This window comes from Cololabis saira, chromosome 1 (genome assembly GCF_033807715.1).
Source record: "Cololabis saira isolate AMF1-May2022 chromosome 1, fColSai1.1, whole genome shotgun sequence".
Taxonomy (NCBI): domain Eukaryota; kingdom Metazoa; phylum Chordata; class Actinopteri; order Beloniformes; family Belonidae; genus Cololabis; species Cololabis saira.
The window spans coordinates 13,515,456-13,538,884 of NC_084587.1; the positions used below are offsets into that span (position 1 = coordinate 13,515,456).

At 39.0% G+C, this 23,429-nt stretch overlaps 1 protein-coding gene across 28 annotated transcripts; it reads right to left on the reverse strand.

Annotated features, from left to right (window-relative positions):
- Window positions 1-779: 779 nt before the first annotated feature.
- LOC133460811 (mucin-2-like) lies at window positions 780-21,720 on the reverse strand. Of its 28 annotated transcripts, none has more exons than XM_061741686.1 (35): window positions 21,566-21,720; window positions 20,156-20,207; window positions 19,873-19,938; window positions 18,847-18,942; window positions 18,634-18,729; window positions 18,421-18,516; window positions 18,208-18,303; window positions 17,995-18,090; window positions 17,783-17,878; window positions 17,568-17,663; window positions 17,355-17,450; window positions 17,142-17,237; window positions 16,929-17,024; window positions 15,874-16,233; window positions 14,857-15,216; window positions 12,299-12,504; window positions 11,774-11,838; window positions 11,353-11,501; window positions 11,207-11,275; window positions 9,832-9,960; window positions 8,963-9,094; window positions 8,094-8,232; window positions 7,765-8,030; window positions 7,038-7,243; window positions 6,499-6,563; window positions 6,103-6,251; window positions 5,957-6,025; window positions 4,255-5,721; window positions 3,911-4,086; window positions 3,566-3,630; window positions 3,331-3,473; window positions 2,705-3,222; window positions 2,518-2,582; window positions 2,282-2,424; window positions 780-2,080 (listed from the first exon to the last, which is right to left on the reverse strand). In XM_061741686.1, the coding sequence occupies exons 2-35, from the start codon at window positions 20,187-20,189 to the stop codon at window positions 1,977-1,979; spliced, it is 6,105 nt and encodes a 2,034-aa protein (XP_061597670.1). In that variant the 5' UTR covers window positions 20,190-20,207; window positions 21,566-21,720; the 3' UTR covers window positions 780-1,976. The 28 variants fall into 28 exon arrangements, with proteins under 28 accessions (XP_061597670.1, XP_061598370.1, XP_061597610.1 ...); XM_061742386.1 differs by lacking the exon at window positions 8,094-8,232 and adding an exon at window positions 8,031-8,064 and having other exon boundaries at window positions 7,765-7,988; window positions 9,832-9,963; XM_061741626.1 differs by having other exon boundaries at window positions 8,094-8,229; window positions 9,832-9,963.
- Window positions 21,721-23,429: the final 1,709 nt, after the last annotated feature.

Below are 23,429 nucleotides of genomic sequence, written 5' to 3' on the forward strand. Positions count from 1 at the left end.
GTAACCTTTATACGTTTTTATACCAATAAAAAAAAAAAAAGTTGGACATATTGACATGGAGATCAATGGAGGTTGACTCGCTTATGGAGCCAGGCTGTTTTGGCCAGTGGAGGAACTGCAACAAAACTTAGTTTAGCATCAGAGTCAACGCAGAAGTAAGATTGTTGGCGCTTGACTGCAACCAGTCTAACCGGGGATTCACACTGAAAGAAAGAAAAATCGCCTGTGGTCGTTCAGGACGTTGGGCTTTTAAGCGGTGCTGCAGAACTGGAGGGAAAAAAGTGTATACATGTATGTAGAGGGAATGCGCATGACGTCACAGATGCGACTTCACAGTAGGTTATGCCCACTGAGTGGCAGAAAGACTGAGTGGCAGCGTAGACTTTTAGTTTCAGCACTCGAAAACATCTAAAATGGGAAAGAGCTGTTGTGCCATCGACTGTACACATAGATTTAGCAAGAAACTCGATTGGTGGCCAAATATTAATGTCCATGGACCACTGGTTCTTCGGGTAACTGTCACTGTCAAGTCCAACTGGCTTTAATTTAAGCCGATAATCGGCTGTTATCCCGTCTTTTCCACAGTTTCCCCTACTAGTTGCAGCCATTTTTGCCACTCAGTGCGAGTAAGGGGTCGTGGTCCAGTGGGAATGTGACGTCAATGCATACCCTCTATATATAGCGTGCACATCTTGGGTTTTTTTCTTTCACCATGGATTGAAACTTGGCAAAAACAAAAACCTTTTTTTTTTTTTTTAAATCAAACGCTAACACAAATATTTCAAAAGTAACATTTTATTATTTTGTTGATAACAATACAGTTTTGCATTTTCCTTTTTGTAAACACAATAAGAAAGTATTCAGTGTAAGCTGTTAATCAATTAAGAAAATATTTCAAAATTACAATCATGTAAATAGTACTTAGAAAACTTAGACTAGTATCCAAGAGCTCATGTTAAAGTAGTGCACATCTTACAATATTCACTTTACACTGGGTGTTCTTTGAAAAACAACACGTTTGAGAGTTAAATGCTAACAGCTTTCTTAACAGGACTCTCCCATGGCAACATACCAGTTGCTTACAGTTGTAAAGGGTAGTTATGGCAATTACAAATATAGGTTACAAAATGATAGTAGAAAACTGAAACATAAATGATCTCAGATGGAATTTTAATGATCTCCAGCATCAAGATCATCCATCCATCCATCCATTATCTATATCCTTTGCAGGGTCACGGGGGTCTGCTGGAGCCTATCCCAGCTCATTGCAGGCGAGAGGCAGGGGTCCACCCTGGACAGGTCGCCACAACCAGACCCACGCACACTCACACCTACAGGCAATTTGGAATCTTCAATGAACCTAGTATGCATGTTTTTGGAATGTGGGAGGAAGCCGGAGTAACCGGAGGGAACCCACGCAAGCATGGGCAGAACATGCAAACTCCACACAGAAAGACCCTGCCGGGCCAGGGAGTCGAACCTTCAACCACCAAGCCACCGTGCTGCCTGCATCAAGATCATTTAACCTCAATTCTCTCAACTTTTACACTGCACCATTAAATGCACACTTCTTCCTTCTCATGCTTTCACTACTCTGTAGTTTATAATGATAAATTGTATATTGCTTGTCACATCAGGCCTTTTAATAAGAAATAAATACATTATAGTACATAGCAATCTCCTTATTTGTTAACAATACCGCAATAAACTCAACTACTTCAATCTTTATTTTTTTATAGCATAAAAGCAAAACGATTGGTTACATTACATTAAATAAAGTAGGATATTAAATTCAGAAAATACTGTAAGATTCTATTAATATTTCACACACATCGCACATCTTTTTACCAGTTGGTGTATTGGTAAATGTCATTGTGCATATGTTATGTCTTTTTCATTTGTTGGTACATTGTTGCACATTTAATAGCACAGCAAAAGTAAAGATACTGGTCAAGTCAGTGTCTCTTTCTCAGGTACTACAAACTGATCAGCATCTGTGCCAAAGCCAGGATTGTTAGTGAAATCATTGCCAATGTGCCCATGGTGGGTTGAGGGGGACCGCCTGATGATGCTGCTTGCTCTGAAATTTTAGAAATGGTCGATGTATTAATATCATTCTTTTCTTCTCACTAAGACAACATACTATTTTAAAAAGGAAAATGTAACTAAACATTTGTTTTACATTGAATTATTTCATTGAGTATAGATTTACAAAGCAACAACTGTCTCCCAACTGTCTGCAGTATGAAAATAAAATGTGTTTAAGTCCGTATCAGCTTACCTGTAGACACGCTCCCGGTTATGACCTTTAGAACAGAAGAACTGGCGAGTTCCCTGCTGAACACTGTTAGTGCATCGGTTGTTGATGGAACCGAGTTTTGACTTCTATACACAACTGTCATGTCGGAAGCCACGGATCCTGCCCTACAGTCATAAATGCAGAAGGGGGCACTTATAAAAGCAAGAACATGACTAATGTTCAAAAATTTCTGTTCAATGACTGTAATCTAGTCTTACGTGAATGAATTAACGATGGAGCGAAGGAAATCGGACCCAAAGTTTTTCGTGGCCACCCTGTTTATCTGAAAGACAAACATACTGTTAAATGCTTACAAATACCAGATCACAGCCAAAAATCAATGAATGAATTTGCAGTAACACGGTTTATGTTAGATGAGATGGTTATACTGTACTGAGAACTTACCTCATTGATCACAGTTACAGCTAGAACCTTGAAAGCCTCTGAAGATCTATTGGCAAGATCTGGCGTAAATGTTTGGTCGAGTCTGAATTTAAGACCCAGGGTTCCCTCACCAGAGGCAGGAGGATTTGTTGATGCTGTGGTTGTTGCTGCCGTAGTTGCGGTTGTTGTCGTGGTAGGGGCTGCAGTTGTGGCAGGGGCCGCAGTTGTGGCAGGGGCTGCAGTTGTGGCAGGGGCTGCAGTTGTGGCAGGGGCTGCAGTTGTGGCAGCTGCCGTGGTAGGGGCTGCAGTTGTGGCATTGGCTGCAGTTGTGGCAGGGGCTGCAGTTGTGGCATTGGCTGCAGTTGTGGCATTGGCTGCAGTTGTGGCAGGGGCTGCAGTTGTGGCATTGGCTGCAGTTGTGGCATTGGCTGCAGTTGTGGCAGGGGCTGCAGTTGTGGCATTGGCTGCAGTTGTGGCATTGGCTGCAGTTGTGGCAGGGGCTGCAGTTGTGGCAGCTGCCGTGGTAGGGGCTGAAGTAGCTGTTGTCACATTAGGAGCAACAGTTATCAATAAATATAATACTGTAATATGTATTTGATGAATTGACTTTGATAAACATATTCATTATGTTTTCTTTTTATACTTACTTGCATTCACAGAGCCATCTGTAACATTTAATGCGGATGAGTTGGTGAGTTCACTGCCAATTTGTGAAGTTGCATTGCTTGTTGGGGGAACTGATGTGCTGTTTCTGAACACTAGAGTCATGTCTGTAACCACCGAACCACTCCTATCATGCAATCAAGAGAAAAACATATTGATTTGAAAAGAAAGGCTCGGTCACATCTTGAAAAAAAAAATGTGACTATAATTTACCCTTACCTGAATTCATTTACAAGGGAGCGCAGGAAACTGTCTCCAAAGAGCGCTCTACATATTCTGTTTACCTGAAAGGAAACAAATACATGTTTTACTCTGTTTATACCAAAAGCTAAAACTAAAATATGAGTCCTTTTTTAATATTCATAGTGGCAATTGGAGCAACACAGGGAATGAAAAATATTGCAGCTACATCAATATAGCATTTTCATCATATTAATTGTGTCTAATAATCAAATTTATATCCAGAATCGTTTTGAAATGATTTAAAGGTTGCTAAAAATGTAATTACATTGAAAAAAATACCTCTTTGTTATGATACCATAATGCACAATATGGAAATCTTACCTCAGCAATTACTGTTGCCGCCAATTGTTGAAAGTCTGCCGAGGTCTTATTTTTGAGGGTGTCTGAAAAGCTTTGATTCAGACTAAATGTAAGATCCAGGGCTCCCTCACTGGATGTAGGTGGATTGGTTGATGCGTCTGTGGTTATAGTGCTTGGAGCTGTGGTAATGGTAGTTGCTGGCGGGGGGTTATATGACACAGCAGTCAATTAGAATTTTACTGGGTATTGCATTTTTTACAAGTTTACAATGAGACAAGTCTTAGTGATACCCTATTACATAAAATAAATGAAATAAGTTGAACTATTAAGTACTCTAGTATTGGTAAGTAGAGACATTGCATTACCTGGTGAAGTAACACTGATTGATGATGAAGTTGTATTAACTGGCTGTAAAGTTGTATTAAGTGCTAGTGAAGTTGCATTGACTGCTGGTGAAGACATGGTGACTGGTGATGAGGTCATGTTGACCGGTGGTGATGTTGTATTGGCTGCAGGTGATGTCATGTTGACTGGTGGGGATGTTGTATTGGCTGCCGGTGAGGTCATGTTGACTGGTGGTGATGTGGTACTGGCTGGTGGTGATGTCATGTTGACTGGTGGTGATGTTGTATTGGCTGCTGGTGAGGTCATGTTGACTGGTGGTAATGTTGTATTGACTGGTGGTGATGTTGTATTGACTGCTGGTGAGGTCATGTTGACTGGTGGTAATGTTGTATTGACTGGTGGTGATGTAATGTTGACTGGTGGTGATGTTGTATTGGCTGCTGGTGAGGTCATGTTGATGGGTGGTGATGTTGCATTGACTGCTGGTGAGGTTGTGTTGACTGGTGGTGATGTTGTATTGGCTGCTGGTGAGGTCATGTTGACTGGTGGTGATGTCATGTTGACTGGTGGTGATGTTGTATTGACTGCTGGTGAGGTCATGTTGACTGCTGGTGATGTCATGTTGACTGGTGGTGATGTTGTATTGACTGCTGGTGATGTCACGTTGACTGGTGGTGATGTTGCATTGACTGCTGGTGATGTCACGTTGACTGGTGGTGATGTTGTATTGACTGCTGGTGAGGTCACGTTGACTGCTGGTGATGTCATGTTGACTGGTGGTGATGTTGTATTGACTGCTGGTGATGTCACGTTGACTGGTGGTGATGTTGCATTGACTGCTGGTGATGTCACGTTGAGTGGTGGTGATGTTGTATTGACTGGTGGTGAGGTCATGTTGACTGGTGGTGATGTTGTATTGACTGCTGGTGAGGTCATGTTGACTGGTGGTGATGTTGTATTGACTGGTGGTGATGTTGTATTGACTGCTGGTGAGGTCACGTTGACTGGTGGTGATGTTGTATTGACTGCTGGTGAGGTCATGTTGACTGGTGGTGATGTTGTATTGACTGCTGGTGAGGTCATGTTGACTGCTGGTGATGTTGTATTGACTGGTGGTGATGTTGTATTGACTGGTGGTGATGTTGTATTGACTGCTGGTGAGGTCACGTTGACTGCTGGTGAGGTTGTATTGACTGCTGGTGAGGTCACGTTGACTGGTGGTGATGTTGTATTGACTGGTGGTGAGGTTGTATTGACTGGTGGTGAGGTTGTATTGACTGGTGGTGATGTTGTATTGACTGGTGGTGATGTCATGTTGACTGGTGGTGATGTCATGTTGACTGGTGGTGATGTTGTATTGACTGGTGGTGATGTTGTATTGACTGCTGGTGATGTCATGTTGACTGGTGGTGATGTTGTATTCTGTGGTACTGTGGTTGTGTTGACTGGCAGTGAAGTCATGTTGAATGGTGATGAGGATGTAACCACTGTTCACAGATAATGATATAAGCTTTTTGACTAAGTTGATTAAAAGAAACATTTCAGAAATCCAATTGTGCATAAACACAGTGCTTTCATTTGGAAAATGTGACATCGAGAAGCAGTGGTAAACTTAGTATTATAATCCTTTATGAATAAAGTAAAAATATATAATTGTATCTGTTTGATACATGGTTTTAAAAAAATGGAGCAACCATTTGGAAGGTTGTGTCATGCTCATACCTGTTAAGGAGGTTGAATGCACAGTTGTTGAAGGTGCAGCTGTGGTTGGATCCACTTTTGGCACAACCACTGAAAATGAGCAGTAAGTAAGTGACTTTCTAATAATTCATAAAATCTGACATTCTACAGTTTGTATAAAGCCCTACCTTCAGCTTTGATAGAAGTTGTGTTCACATTGAGAGTAAAATTTCCAGAGGTGGTAGCATTCTTCAACGTCTCAGCCACAGAACTTGTATTTGGTAATGTGGTCACGTTATTGAATATCAGCTCAGCATCGACTATAACTGATCCTTGGCTGCAACAGAAATATTTGATTATTCATTTTGTGGTATTGTTGTTATCATTGTGTGATTAAGACAAACTGAAAAGGGGTAAATAGAAACTGAATATTGTTTCTAATACTTTATATATTTGGTAAGCAATGATAACAGACGAATCCAAATGAAATAAATAATGTCTATACATTTCAATGAACAGTAAAGGAAAAGTGTTGCAAACAAGTGTTTTAAAAAAAATCAGTGCAAGCAGTTTCATATCTTTACCTGAAACTCTTGATGACAGTCCGATTGAAAAGGGGTCCGAATTGTTCTTTGTAAACGGTGTCCAGCTGTTGAGAGTTTCATGAAAGCAAACATAATAAAATAAGAAAAATGGCAAATTTTTTGTGTAGTAAGATGATAACTGGACAGGAGTATATATAATGTGATATGATCTTCCAAACATTTTGTCCTTTTCTGTATACTCAAATATTTTTTTTATATTGACATTCATTTCTGTCTGAAACGTTGTAGAATTTCTCCTGTTCAGTTATTTGCATTTTCTCCTGAGAAATTGAAGTCAAATATGAAAAATCACACCTTCAAAAAGCAGTTTGGTCATGTCTAGTGTTTTATATCGTTATAATATTCACTTTAAGAAAATACTGTGATTTAAATAGTTTCCATACGTATTATATTATACGAGTTTTATATAGTGTCATAATCTCATGAACTGGTTTTTAAAGAAAGCTTTGTCATTTCAAAATTATATGGAATATGTGCAAAGACAAAAAGCTAAATATAGATTGGAAATTCAAACTGACCTGAGTGGTGACTTCTTGTTCTAACGCTTTGAACTCTGGGGAAGATGAGTTTGCAAGCTCTGTAGTGAAGTTTTGGATCATTCTGAATTCTAATTCAATTATAGGCTCTGGTGGTGGCGCAGGGGTTGTGGTTGTAGGTGGCGTAGTAGTGGCTGTGGTTGTCAGGGGCACCGATGTTCCCACTGGAGTGGAAGTGCTTATAGTACCTATAAGAAAAACATAAAATAGATATAATCTTTTAAATGTTAAGTGCACAAACTGTTGCTGACAACTGCATACAGATTGTTCATTTTAAAACACTACTTTTTATAGTGAACAAATATATTTAAATTTTTTTTGTCATTTTAGTGGTGTAACTGTTTAAGTTGCAACCTCACATGTTCTAACATATTTATTTTTAAGTTAAAATAATACTTCAAAATCAAGCATTCAAGCTTGAAGTTATATGAAACACCTGTGTGAATGATGTTTTAATGAACTGAATGGACTATAGATTTCAAGAAATGGTAACACAAGACATTGTTTTGGTTTTACAAAGTTGCTTCTCACATTTAAAACAAGTACATACAAAAGAAGAAAGGCTGTAAAAGAGAAATATTCTGGTAGAGTCAGAAAGATGTCAAAAGAAACAAAGACAAAAAAACATAAAACTAAGCAAGGTTATCGCATCCTAAGGTAAGGAAGATTAATAGCATTGATAAATCGACTGTTGAAGACAAAAGATTACCTGGTGAGGACATGGTGGATGTTGGTGGTGCTGAGGTTGTATTGAGTGCTGGTGAGGTCATGTTGGATGGAGGTGATGTTGCATTGACTGCTGGGGAAGACATGGTGACTGGTGATGTGGTCATGTTGACCGGCAGTGAAGTTGCATTGACTGCTGGTGAGGTCATGTTGGATGGAGGTGATGTTGCATTGACTGCTGGGGAAGACATGGTGACTGGTGATGATGTTGCATTGACTGCTGGTGAAGACATGGTGACTGGTGATGAGGTCATGTTGACCGGCAGTGAAGTTGCATTGACTGCTGGTGAAGACATGGTGACTGGTGATGAGGTCATGTTGACCGGTAGTGAAGTTGTATTGACTGCTGGAGAGGTCATGTTGGATGATGGTGATGTTGTATTGACTGGTGGTGATGTTGTATTGACTGCTGGTGATGTCATGTTGACTGGTGGTGATGTTGTATTGACTGCTGATAAAAACATGGTAACTGGTGATGAGTTCATATTGATGGGGAGTGATGTTGCATTGACTGCTGGTCAAGTTAATACTTTCAAAATCAAGCATTCATGCTTGAAATTATATCCAACAACTGTGTGAATGATGTTTAAATCAACTGAATGGATTATAGATTTAAAGAGAGGTAACACAAGACATTGTGTTAGTTTTACACAGTTGGTTCTCAAATTTAAAATAAGTACATACCAAAGAAGAAGGCTGTAAAGAGAAATATACTGCTAGACTAAAGCCCCTTTAATATTTGAACCGGGGCTTTGCAAGAAGAAAAACCCAGCCAAAAAACTCTCATTCTGATGTTCATTCGTCCTCATTTTGAAAATTACACCTGTCTAACAGATCATATCATCCTGCTGATGTAGGGATAAAAAGTTATTCTACACCCCCACACATCTTACGACATGTGCCACAGATAACACCTTTCGACTCGCCTTCTTTCCCCTCAACTCGCCTTCAGGCCCAGGGTTGCAAATACCACACCTTGCGTTTATATTACCCGACATGCATTAAACACACGTTCATCATCTGGCGATAATAGCAGGATCTAACCTAAAAACACCTTAAGAAAAATGTCAAAACATCACGTCAAAGAAAGACAAGAAAAAAAAATGATACAAGGTTACAGAATCCTAAAGTAAGTAAGATTAATAGCATTGATACATTGACTGTTGGAGACAAAGGATTACCTGGTGAGGACATGGTGGATGTTGGTGGTCCTGAGGTTGCATTGACTGCTGGTGAGGTCATGTTGACTGGTGATGATGTTGTAAGGCCTGCTGGTGAAGTCATGTTGGCTGGTGGTGAGGTTGTATTGACAGCTGATAAAAACATGGTAACTGGTGATGAGGTCATATTTACTGGGAGTGGTGTTGCATTGACTGCTGGTCAAGTTAAAATAATACTTCAAAATCAAGCATTCACACTTGAAATTATATCCAACAACTATGTGAATGATGTTTAAATTAACTGAATGGATTATAGATTTAAAGAGAGGTAACACAGGACATTGTGTTGATTTTACACAGTTGCTTCTCAAATTTAGAATAAGTACATACAAAAGAAGAAGGCTGTAAAGAGAAATATACTGCTAGACTAAAGACCCTTTAATATTCGAACCGGGGCTTTGCAAGAAGCAAAACCCAGCCAAAAAAACTCTCATTCCGATGTTCATCCGTCCACATTTTGAAAATTACACCTGTCTAACAGAGCATATCATCCTGCTGATGTAGGGATAAAAAGTTATTCTCCACCCCCACACATCTTATGACATGTTCCACGGATAACACCTTCCGACTCGCCTTCTGTCCCCTCAACTCGCCTTCAGGCCCAGGGTGGGAAATACCACACCTTGCATTTATTATTACCCGACATGCATTAAACACTCGTTCATCATCCGGCGATAATAGAAGGATCTAACCTAAAAACACCTTAAGAAAGATGTCAAAACATGACGTTGAAGAAAGATAAGAAAAACAAAACGATACAAAGTTACAGAATCCTAAAGTAAGGAAGATTAATAGCATTGATAAATTGACTGTTGGAGACAAAAGATTACCTGGTGAGGACATGGTGGATGTTGGTGGTGCTGAGGTTGTATTGAGTGCTGGTGAGGTCATGTTGGATGGTGGGGAAGTTGCATTGACTGCTGGGGAAGACATGGTGACTGGGGATGATGTTGTATGGCCTGCTGGGGAAGACATGGTGACTGGTGATGAGGTCATGTTGACCGGTAGTGAAGTTACATTGACTGGTGGTGAGGTCATGTTGGATGATGGTGAGGTTGCATTGACTGTTGGTGAAGACATGGTGACTGGTGGTGAGGTCATATTGACGGGGAGTGATGTTGCATTGACTGCTGGTGAGGTTGTGTTGACCGGTGGTGATGTTGTATTGACTGCTGGTGATGTCATGTTGACTGGTGGTGATGTTGTATTGACTGCTGGTGATGTCATGTTGACTGGTGGTGATGTTGTATTGACTACTGGTGATGTTGTATTGACTACTGGTGATGTTGTATTGACTGTTGGTGAAGACATGGTAACTGGTGATGAGGTCATATTGACGGGGAGTGATGTTGCATTGACTGGTGGTGATGTTGTATTGACTGCTGGTGATGTCATGTTGACTGGTGGTGATGTTGTATTGACTGCTGGTGATGTTGTATTGACTGTTGGTGAAGACATGGTAACTGGTGATGAGGTCATATTGACGGGGAGTGATGTTGCATTGACTGGTGGTGATGTTGTATTGACTGCTGGTGAGGTCATGTTGACTGGTGGTGATGTTGTATTGACTGGTGGTGATGTCATGTTGACTGGTGGTGATGTTGTATTGACTGGTGGTGATGTTGTATTGACTGGTGGTGATGTTGTATTGACTGCTGGTGATGTCATGTCGACTACTGGTGATGTTGTATTGACTGCTGGTGATGTCATGTTGACTGGTGGTGATGTCATATTGACTGGTGGTGATGTCATATTGACTGGTGGTGATGTTGTATTGACTGCTGGTGATGTCATGTTGACTGGTGGTGATGTCATATTGACTGGTGGTGATGTTGTATTGACTGCTGGTGATGTCGTATTGACTGGTGGTGATGTCATGTTGACTGGTGGTGATGTTGTATTCTGTGGTACTGTGGTTGTGTTGACTGGCAGTGAAGTCATGTTGAATGGTGATGAGGATGTAACCACTGTTCACAGATAATGATATAAGCTTTTTGATCAAGTTGATTAAAAGAAACATTTCAGAAATCCTATTGTGCATAAACACAGTGCTTTTATTTGGAAAATGTGACATCGAGAAGCAGTGGTAAACTTAGTATTATAATCCTTTATGAATAAAGTGAAAATATATATTTGTATCTGTTTGATTAAACATGGTTTTAAAAAAAATGGAGCAACCATGGGAAGGTTGTGTCATGTTCATACCTGTTAAGGGGGTTGAATGCACAGTTGTTGAAGGTGCAACTGTGGTTGGATCCACTTCTGGCACAACCACTGAAAATGAGAACCGAAACAGTGACTTTCTAATAATTCATAAAATCTGAAATTGTACAGTTTGTATAAAGCCCTACCTTCAGCTTTAATAGAAGTGGTGTTTACACCAAGAGACAAGTCTCCAGAGTTGGTAGCATTCTTCAACGTGTCAGCCACAGAATTTGTATTTGGTAATGTGGTCACATTATTGAATATCAGCTCAGCATCGACTACAACTGATCCTTGACTGCAACAGAAATATTTGATCATTCATTTTGTGGTATTGTTTTCATTATTGTGTGATTAAGAATCTTAGACAAAATTAAATGTGGTAAATAGAAATGAAAGTTTCAGCATGGTTTTGTAATACTTTTTATATAAGGCAAATTAAATGATAACAAACAAATCAAAATGAAATAAATGATTTTTCTACATTTCAATGAATAGACAAGGATAATTAGCCTACAACTAAACTAGTGTTGTTTTTTTTAACTCTCAGAGCAGACATCATATTTTTACCTGAAACCCCTGATGACAGTTCGGTTGAAGCTGGGTCCGAATTGTGCTTTGTAAACGTTGTCCAGCTGTTAAGAGTTTCATGAAAACAAACATAAGAAAATAAGAATAATGGCAAATTATTTGTGTAGTAAGATGATAACTGGACAGGAGTATATATAATGTGATCATGTTTTGTCCTTTTCTGTATACTCAAGTCTTTCTTTTATATTGACATTCATTTCTGTCTGAAACTTTGTAGAATTTCTCATGTTCACTTATTTGACTTAAGAAATTGAAGTCATATTTGAAAACACACATCTTAAAAAAGCAGTTTTGTCATGCCTGGTGTTTTATATAATTATAATATTCACTTTAAGTTAATGCTGTTATTGAAATAGTTTCCATAAGTGTTATATTGAGAGTTTTATATAGTATCATAATGTCATGAACTGGTTTTTAAAGAAACCTTTGTTGTTTCAAAATTACCGGTATATGGAATATGTGCAAAGACAAAAAGCTAAATATAGATTGGAAATTCAAACTGACCTGAGTGGTGACTTCTTGTTCTAACTCTTTGAACTCTGGGGAAGATGAGTCTGTAAGCGCTGTAGTGAAGTTTCTGGTCATTCTGAATTCTAATTCAATTTTAGGCTCTGGTGGTGGCGCAGGGGTTGTGGTTGTAGGTGGCGTAGTAGTGGCTGTGGTTGTCATGTGCACCGATGTTCCCACTGGAGTGGAAGTGCTTATAGTACCTATAAGAAAAACATAAAATAGATATAATCTTTTAAATGTTAAGTGCACAAACTGTTGCTGACAACTGCATACCTAGATTGTTAACTTTAAAACACTACTTTTTATCGTGAACAAATGTATTTTAATTTTTTTTGTCATTTTAGTGGTGTAACTGTTTAAGTTGCAACCTCACATGTTCTAACATATTTATTTTCAAATTAAAATAATACTTCAAAATCAAGCATTCACGCTGGAAATTATATCCAACAACTATGTGAATGATGTTTAAATCAACTGAATGGATTATAGATTTCAAGAGAGGTAACACAAGACATTGTGTTGGTTTTACACAGTTGTTTCTCAAATTTATAATAAGTATATACAAAAGAAGAAGGCTGTAAAGAGAAATATACTGCTAGACTAAAGCCCCTTTAAAATTATACCGGGGCTTTGTAAGAAGCAAATCCCAGCCAAAACACTATCATCCCGATGTTCATCCGTCCTCGTTTTGAAAATTACACCTGTCTTTCAGAGCATATCATCCTGCTGATGTAGGGATAAAAAGTTATTCTCCACCCCCACACATCTTACGACATGTTCCGCGGATAACACCTTCCGAGTCGCCTTCTGTCCCCTCAACTCGCCTTCAGGCCCAGGGTGGGAAATACCACATCTTGCGTTTATATTACCCGACATGCATTAAACACACGTTCATCATCCGGTGATAATAGTGGGATCTAACTTAAAAACACCTTAGGAAAGATGTCAAAACATCACGTCGAAGACAAGAAAAAAACAAAATGATACAAGGTTACAGAATCCTAAAGTAAGGAAGATTAATAGCATTGAACAATTGACTGTTGGAGACAAAAGATTACCTGGTGAGGACATGGTGGATGTTGGTGGTGGTGAGGTAGTATTGAGTACTGGTGAGGTCATGTTGGATGTTGGGGAAGTTGCATTGACTGCTGGGGAAGACATGGTGACTGGGGATGATGTTGTATGGCCTGCTGGTGAGGTCATGTTGGCTAGTGGTGAGGTTGCATTGACTGTTGGTGATGTCATGGTAACTGGTGATGAGGTCATATTGACGGGGAGTGATGTTGCATTGACTGCTGGTGATGTCATGTTGGCTGGTGGTGAGGTTGTATGGCCTGCTGGTGAAGTCGTGTTGGCTAGTGGTGAGGTTGCATTGACTGTTGGTGAAGACATGGTAACTGGTGATGAGGTCATATTGACGGGGAGTGATGTTGTATGGCCTGCTGGTGAAGTCGTGTTGGCTGGTGGTGAGGTTGCATTGACTGTTGGTGATGTCATGGTAACTGGTGATGAGGTCATATTGACGGGGAGTGATGTTGCATTGACTGCTGGTGATGTCATGTTGGCTGGTGGTGAGGTTGTATGGCCTGCTGGTGAAGTCGTGTTGGCTAGTGGTGAGGTTGCATTGACTGTTGGTGAAGACATGGTAACTGGTGATGAGGTCATATTGACGGGGAGTGATGTTGTATGGCCTGCTGGTGAAGTCGTGTTGGCTGGTGGTGAGGTTGTATTGACTGCTGGTGAGGTCATGTTGACTGGTGGTGATGTTGTATGGCCTGCTGGTGAGGTCATGTTGGCTGGTGGTGAGGTTGTATGAGCTGCTGGTGATGTCATGTTGACTGGTGGTGATGTTGTATTCTGTGGTACTGTGGTTGTGTTGACTGGCAGTGAAGTCATGGTGACTGTTGAAGATGACATGTTGGTGAAGTTATGTTCATAGATAATTATATTAGGTCATGTGATGAAATAATTTTGTCGATCTTTTTGCTCATCAGAGGAAACATTTCTCTCAGAAATGTCAGTTACTATAAACACCAAGTGCTTTCATTTGGAAAGGTCCACATGTATAAGCAGTGGTAAACTCATCATTATAATCCTTTATGAATAAGGTAATAAAAGATTATTTTATCTGTTTGATTAAAAATGGTTAAAAAAATGGAGCAACCATGGGAAGGTTGTGTCATGTCCATACCTGTTAAGGGGGTTGAATGCACAAGTTGAAATAATAATTTGTCATAATATGTCATTCTACACCCCCACACATCTTACGACATGTTCCGCGGATAACACCTTCCGAGTCGCCTTCTGTCCCCTCAACTCGCCTTCAGGGTTGCAAATACCACACCTTGCATTTATATTACCCGACATGCGTTAAAAACACGTTCATCATCCAGCGATAATAGCAGGATCTAACCCTAAAAACCTCTTAAGAAAGATGTCGAAACATCACGTCGAAGAAAGACAAGAAAAACAAAACGATACAAGGTTACAGAATCCTAAAGTAAGGAAGATTAATAACATTGATAAATTGACTGTTGGAGACAAAAGATTACCTGGTGAGGACATGGTGGATGTTGGTGGTGGTGAGGTAGTATTGAGTGCTGGTGAGGTCATGTTGGATGGTGGGGAAGTTGCATTGACTGCTGGGGAAGACATGGTGACTGGTGATGAGGTCATGTTGACCGGTAGTGAAGTTGCATTGACTGCTGGTGAGGTCATGTTGGATGATGGTGATGTTGCATTGACTGCTGGTGAAGACATGGTGACTGGGGATGATGTTGTATGGCCTGCTGGTGAGGTCGTGTTGACTGGTGGTGATGTTGTATTGACTGCTGGTGATGTCATGTTGACTGGTGGTGATGTTGTATTCTGTGGTACTGTGGTTGTGTTGACTGGCAGTGAAGTCATGGTGACTGTTGAAGATGACATATTAGTGAAGTTATGTTCATAGATAAATATATTAGGTCATGTGATGAAATCATTTTGTCAATCATTTTGCTCATCAGAGGAAACATTTCTCTCAGAAATGTCAGTTACTATAAACACCACGTGCTTTCATTTGGAAAAGTCCACATGTATAAGCAGTGGTAAACTCATCATTATAATCCTTTATGACTAGGGTAAAAATAAATTATTTTATCTGTTTGATTAAAAATGGTTAAAAAAATGGAGCAACCATGGGAAGGTTGTGTCATGTTCATACCTGTTAAGGGGGTTGAATGCACAAGTTGAAATAATAATTCGTCATAATATGTCATTCTACACCCTCACACATCTTACGACATGTTCCGCGGATAACACTTTCCGAGTCGCTTTCTGTCCCCTCAACTCGCCTTCAGCACCAGGCTTGCAAATACCACAACTTTCATTTATATTACCCGACATGCGTTAAACACGCGTTCATCATCCGGCGATAATAGCGGGATCTAACCCTAAAAACCTCTTAAGAAAGATGTCAAAACATCACGTCGAAGAAAGACAAGAAAAACAAAACGATACAAGGTTACAGAATCCTAAAGTAAGGAAGATTAATAGCATTGATAAATTGACTGTTGGAGACAAAACATTACCTGGTGAGGACATGGTGGATGTTGGTGGTGGTGAGGTTGTATTGAGTGCTGGTGAGGTCATGTTGGATGGTGGGGAAGTTGCATTGACTGCTGGGGAAGACATGGTGACTGGTGATGAGGTCATGTTGACCGGTAGTGAAGTTGCATTGACTGCTGGTGAGGTCATGTTGGATGATGGTGATGTTGCATTGACTGCTGGTGAAGACATGGTGACTGGGGATGATGTTGTATGGCCTGCTGGTGAAGTCGTGTTGGCTGGTGGTGAGGTTGTATTGACTGCTGGTAGTGTCGTGTTGACTGGTGGTGATGTTGTATGGCCTGCTGGTGAGGTCGTGTTGGCTGGTGGAGAGGTTGCATTGACTGTTGGTGAAGACATGGTAACTGGTGATGAGGTCATGTTGACCGGTAGTGAAGTTGCATTGACTGCTGGTGAGGTCGTGTTGGCTGGTGGTGAGGTTGTATTGACTGCTGGTGAGGTCGTGTTGGCTGGTTGTGATGTCATGTTGACTGGTGGTGTTGTTGTATTAACTGCTTGTGATGTCATGTTGACTGGTGGTGAGGTTGTATTGACTGGTGGTGATGTTGTATTGACTGCTGATGATGTTGTATTCTGTGGTACTGTGGTTGTGTTGACTGGCAGTGAAGTCATGGTGACTGTTGAAGATGACATGTTGGTGAAGTTATGTTCATAGATAATTATATTAGGTCATGTGATGAAATCATTTTGTCAATCATTTCGCTCACCAGATGAAACATTTCTGTCAGAAATGTCAGTTACTATAAACACCACGTGCTTTCATTTGGAAAAGTCCACATGTATAAGCAGTGGTAAACTCATCATTATAATCCTTTAGGTAAAAATTATTTGATCTGTTTGATTAAACATGGTTAAAAAAAAATGGAGCAACCATGAGAAGGTTGTGTCATGCCCATACCTGTTAAGGGGGTTGAATGCACAAGTTGAAATCATAATTCAATACTACAGATACAATAGGGCACTGTAACTATGTTAGTTATCTCTAAATGTTTAAACTGACTGCCCTGGAAAAATGTACCTGAAGTTGTGGTGGCAGTTGTAGCTAAGGTTGAGTTGTCGCCAACTGTTGGTGAACTTGTAGAGTTTCCATCTCCAGGTGTTGCTGTTATGTTGGCTGTTAATGGAGTTTGTGCAAATGTGAGTTACACATGAGATAATGACAACATGATTTACTTAGTAGGGATGTTAGATATCTCTAACTTTTTTATCTGACACCTTTGGACAACTTTACCTGCAGTTGTGCTGGCAGCTGTAGCTACGGTTGAGTTGTCGCCAACTGTTGTTGAACTTGTAGAGTTTCCATCTCCAGGTGTTGCTGTTATGTTTGCTGTTAATGGAGTTCATGCAAATGTCAGTTACATAAGACGTAATGACAACATAATTCACTTCATAAGGACTTTATTTATCTATAACCTTTTTATCAGACTGCTCTGGAAAAATGTACCTGAAGTTGTGCTGGCAGTTGTAGCTAAGGTTGAGTTGTCGCCAACTGTTGGTGAACTTGTAGAGTTTCCATCTCCAGGTGTTGCTGTTATGTTGGCTGTTAATAGAGTTTGTGCAAATGTCAGTTACACATGACATAATGACAACATAATTTACTTTGTAAGGATGTTAGTTATCTCTAACTTTTTTATCTGACTGCTCTGGACAACTTTACCTTCAGTTGTGCTGGCAGTTGTAGCTAAGGTTGAGTTGTCGCCAACTATTGGTGAACTTGTAGAGTTTCCATCTCCAGGTGTTGCTGTTATGTTGGCTGTTAATGGAGTTTGTGCAAATGTGAGTTACACATGAGATAATGACAACATGATTTACTTAGTAGGGATGTTAGATATCTCTTAACTTTTTTTATCTGACACCTTTGGACAACTTTACCTGCAGTTGTGCTGGCAGCTGTAGCTACGGTTGAGTTGTCGCCAACTGTTGTTGAACTTGTAGAGTTTACATCAACAGGTGTTGTTGTTATGTTGGCTGTTAATGGAGTTCATGCAAATGTCAGTTACACATGACATAATGACAACATAATTCACTTCATAAGGACTTTATTTATCTATAACCTTTTTATCAGACTGCTCTGGAAAATTTACCTGAAGTTGTGCTGGCAGTTGTAGCTAAGGTTGAGTTGTCGCCAACTGTTGGTGAACTTGTAGAGTTTCCATCTCCAGGTGTTGCTGTTATGTTGGCTGTTAATAGAGTTTGTGCAAATGTCAGTTACACATGACATAATGACAACATAATTTACTTTGTAAGGATGTTAGTTATCTCTAACTTTTTTATCTGACACCTCTGGACAACTTTACCTTCAGTTGTGCTGGTAGCTGTAGCTAAGGTTGAGTTGTCGCCAACTGTTGTTGAAATTGTAGAGTTTACATCAACAGGTGTTGTTGTTATGTTGGCTGTTAATGGAGTTCATGCAAATGTCAGTTACATATGACATAATGACAACATAATTTACTTTGTAAGGATGTTAGTTATCTCTAACTTTTTTATCTGACACCTCTGGACAACTTTACCTTCAGTTGTGCTGGCAGCTGTAGCTACGGTTGAGTTGTCGCCAACTGTTGTTGAACTTGTAGAGTTTACATCAACAGGTGTTGTTGTTATGTTGGCTGTTAATGGAGTTCATGCAAATGTCAGTTACACATGACATAATGACAACATAATTTACTTTGTAAGGATGTTAGTTATCTCTAACTTTTTTATCTGACACCTCTGGACAACTTTACCTTCAGTTGTGCTGGCAGTTGTAGCTACGGTTGAGTTGTCGCTAACTGTTGTTGAACTTGTAGAGTTTCCATCTCCAGGTGTTGCTGTTATGTTGGCTGTTAATAGAGTTTGTGCAAATGTCAGTTACATAAGATGTAATGACAACATGATTTACTTTGTAGGGATGTTAGTTATCTCTAACTTTTTTATCTGACACCTCTGGACAACTTTACCTTCAGTTGTGCTGGCAGTTGTAGCTACGGTTGAGTTGTCGCTGACTGTTGTTGAACTTGTAGAGTTTACATCAACAGGTGTTGTTGTTATGTTGGCTGTTAATGGAGTTCATGCAAATGTCAGTTACACATGACATAATGACAACATAATTTACTTTGTAGGGATGTCAGCTATAACTTGTTGGCTGACTGAATGGTTGAGCTGAATCGTTCAGTTGTGATGATAATGTGTTACCTATTGTAACTTTGGTTGTAGTTTGGTTGATCACAATTGAACTGGTTGGTATAGATATTGAGTTGATGGATATTGAAGTTGCTTGGGTTTGTGTTACTGTTATATGCAACACATAGCATAGAAAACATACTATGCAATGGAAGTCTTTTTCCTCATGTTTTTCCTTTGGATTGGCATTAGCAGCATTCATTAAGTATGAATGACAGTTCTTTATAAAAAATTACAATATTTTATGAATTTGCACTCATCAAGATTAAAATAATGTGTGTTTTTTCGTTAAAACCAGCAAACCCTGTGTTCAATGTCTTTGGTGAAGATGCTTGCTTTAGATTTACCTAACACACGTCTGCCCTTGATGGAAATGTAGTTTTTTTTATAGTTATTTAGGAATCGTTATTTAAAAACTCTTAATTTGTTATGACTGGTTGACCTGTGTCAATGGATCTAAATCCTTTGCACTCCAAACATTGCCCTTTGACATGGACTATTTGGACTATACAGTTTGCTGAATCAAAACTACCATCTGGTGGCAGATATGGTGAATTACAATGCAACACATTCATATCTATGTTTAGATGGATGAGCCTGCTGTATGATGTTTTTGATGACATTAAATGCTTTTTGGGATTTCTAAATGACATGCTATTTTCTAGAATTTCATACTTCCTTGATCCCTCAAAAAATATTTGACTCCTTGAAAGCATATTTCATAGTATCACAAATCCAAAATTATAATTTCACGATAACAATCTAAATTCACAATCTTGACTCTTGCAGCTTCTGAAGGTTACCTGCTGATATTGTTGTGGCTGTGGCTATTGTAGTTGAAGTTTGAGCAAATGTTGATCCGATTAGTCCTGTAGATACAAATATGACCAATGAATTATCAAATTATTATCTGAAGTTTTCAATCATAGTTACTCACTATTATAGAAGCACACGCACACACACACACACACACACACACACACACACACACACACACACACACACACACACACACACACACACACACACACACACACACACACACACACACACACACACACAGAAATGCATACACTAAACAAATACCTGCTAATAGGAGAAGAGATAAAATGGGTCCCATCCTCCGAAAGTCGGCTGCCTGTTGATTATACAACAATAAATACCTTTCAAAAATACACTGAACTATGCAAAATTGATTGATTGATTGATTGATTGATTGATACTCTGTCACATAAATGTTGCATTTTTGTAGTTGCATGTAATCAAAGTGTAATCACATTTTGATCTTCACTGACTAACTATTAACTCACAGCAGACATGTGAATAAGGATTTACTGCACTCCGGGAAATTCTCAGTTAAATGTTCAGATTTAGGTATGCCAACAATCCAGAACGACAAGTTTGTGAAACATGTTGCTTATCTGACAAAACTGTCAAACCACGGCTGCCAGTCAGGATTCCACCACAGGTGGATCCACCCACTAAGAAGTTAAGAATTTTAAAGGGGCATGGTGATGCAACTGGTAGCTGAAAAATCGGGATAAAAAATTTAAAAAAAGAAAGAATTTAAGAATTTTTCCAAACAACCATTTCTGTAGCCTCAGATTCTACGCAAATCATTTAACCATTTCGTTTTCACTATATTTCTTTCAAGGGAACTTCTCCGATACCACTGTTCGCTACCATTATTCACCACTCTCTCTCCACCTATATTTCAGTCCATATTAATATTTACTCACAAGAGCTGACCAAACAATTGGAAAAAAGTCTGAGTTGGATTCCAACAGTGAATTTCTTTCATGGACTCTAGGTGATATAATTAAAAGATAAGTACACTGAGAAAACCTTCTGAAAATTCCTTAAGAATCTAGAAGTAATATTCATCTGACAAAGCCAGGAAGGCTTTGATCTTAAAGGGCGGATATCCATTATCCATCTTCAGAATCATTTGTTTCTACATATTTCCCCCAATTATAAGTCCATCCACAAGTCTCTGAATGAAGGCAGCTGCCGTTACAAGAACCAATGCTCAGAGAAGAGCCACACCCTGACAAGCCAAGGAATCTACCAATGCTAAAAGAAAATGATATATGCTTTACTGCCTTTGAAATAATAAATAAGAATTTTATTTTATGAATGTCTTGCAATGTATTTATTTATTTTTTTGTAGGTGCATTTTTTCGTATCACACAATAATTAATATAGCATCTGGAAACTGGATGAAAAAAGCATAGAGTGCATAAATTACATGTAAAATCAATCAATCATCAGTTCAAATCCCCTTGAGCAAACCTGACAACCATCAATTCGAAACTCACATTTGAAAACCCTAACTTAATAAACATAATAAGAATAAGAATAAGAAAAATTAAATTGTAGTTTGTCATCAACCGCCTTTTCCAATATGGTAAATAATTTGGTAAATACATGTAAATTCTCATAATTGATGTTAAAAATCTTCAGCTGTGAACCGAGAGAAAAAAGTTTTTTTCTTACCTCCGAAAAGTCTGACTTGCAAAAATATTCTTATGTTCCCAGCCTACACAGAGAAAGGGACCAGGTTGACACAGAAAGGAGAGTACAACTGACACCTCTGAGTCAAAGGATGAAAGCAGAGAGCTCGGACTGGCTGTGGTTTATAAAGAGCTGCAAGAAAGTCTGCTTTTTTGACGGAGTCTGTGACATAACTTGCTGGACTTGTTTTGTTGTACATCGTTTCCTGTAAAAAGAATGTATTAGAGAATGTTTTCAGCTTATGGAACAAAAGTGACGTAGGTTGAACTGAAATGCCAGTGCAGTGCTAAGTAAAATCAGCATATTTTAAAGGTTCACTTAGTTGGAATAATGAAATGACTGCAGCTTAAGTTTACAGTGTATCATGACTAGGCTGCCTGGTTTGCTTTTTCACAAGCATCACTTTAGCTTCTCCCTGCCCTTCAAAAATATGCTTATTAAACTCATTGGTGATTTTAAATTCACTGCAGGAGTGAGTGTGTGGTTGTTTAACTCTTTAACTCAGTGTGATCCTCAGACCTGCCGGCTGCAATTATGGTCTGCACATTTATAGCAGGTGGCTGACTTGGGGATTGAAGAACAGACATTCAACATTATGAGATGAAGAGGGGGGTGATTGGACTGATGACCATTTCAGTTGCCTTTAATCTATGAAATTAAGAAAATTGTACAAATAACTCTCATTTATGTATGGTTAATCTTATTCATTCTTGTTCAATTTACTGAATTATTAGTCTAAACTCTAAAAAAAACATGTTACCTGCTTTTTGTCAAATCCACTGTGGCTATGAAATCATACAAATTCAGTCACTCAGTGCGCTTACATCAACATCTAAATCAACTTATTAGGAACAATGTAGCTAAGGACAACTCGAATTAGGACGGCATTATCTGCCACTAATAGCTCAATCTCAAGAGCTTCAGTTCGGTTCGAAACAGCCCGACTAAGTTGTATACATGGCTTTTAAAAATTTGATATCGGTCAGATTAAGGCAACAATTTGACTTTCTGTTAGTGCATGTAAATGTACTGACTGTCAAAATGTTTGTGGACCCGATACTTTTTCCAGGTGTATTTTACAGCCAACTACCAATCAGTGTAGCCCACACTTCAGTATCAGAGGTGATTACAGAAGCAGTTGATTGTCTGCATACTTTTTTTTCTCCAAAAAGTCATTTTCTGGTATGCCTACAGTAAAAGTTCAGTAATATGTTTCTATAGCCACAGTTACAGCTTCATTTACCAAAAAAAGTAATTTCTTACATGTTTTCTTCAATTCATGAAGAAGTTTCAACATTTGAACTAAAGATGACAAAGCAGAAATATGGAAACACCTAATTTTAGAAACCATGTTCTTTGAAGCATTCTTACCTGCAGTCATTACTGCCATGACGTAAAGGATAGCAGCAGAGCATAAAGCATAAAGCAGCATTTCATATTTTTGACACACTTTTGAGTGGATTTAACGACAGTCATAAGCTATTTTTTTAAGAGATAGATTACTGTGTTATGTTATTCTGATCATAAAGTGATATACTGATTTATTTATTTATTTGATAGCACCTTCAAAGGATTTGAACTGATGCACTGAACGGAGAGTGAATTAACCTGTATGTGAGTTACTCAAAGTGACAGAACGTTTTAAAATCCGGAGTATTTGTGACTTTAAGAGTGTTTGAAATCCATAATGCATGTATAAACACAGTGTAACGTTAAGTGTTTGACTAGCTATTCTAAGTCAACAGAAGGCAAGATTTGAGCAGCAAACAAGTCATTTCCCTCTGAAGGACCTCTTGAAATGATTGTAAACTATTGGCTTCTAGGTCAGCAGATGGGGAAAAACAGC

What these genes read in the sequence shown, in the direction of transcription:
- LOC133460811 (XM_061741605.1), bottom strand. Translation starts at nt 20,189, where the DNA reads ATGGGACCCATTTTATCTCTTCTCCTATTAGCAG. An exon ending in AGCCACAACAATATCAGCAG is followed by an intron (nt 18,943 to 19,872) that starts GTAACCTTCAGA and finishes CTCCATTAACAG; the next exon opens with CCAACATAACAACAACACCT. An exon ending in TCCCTTGTAAATGAATTCAG is followed by an intron (nt 3,474 to 3,565) that starts GTAAGGGTAAAT and finishes ATTGCATGATAG; the next exon opens with GAGTGGTTCGGTGGTTACAG.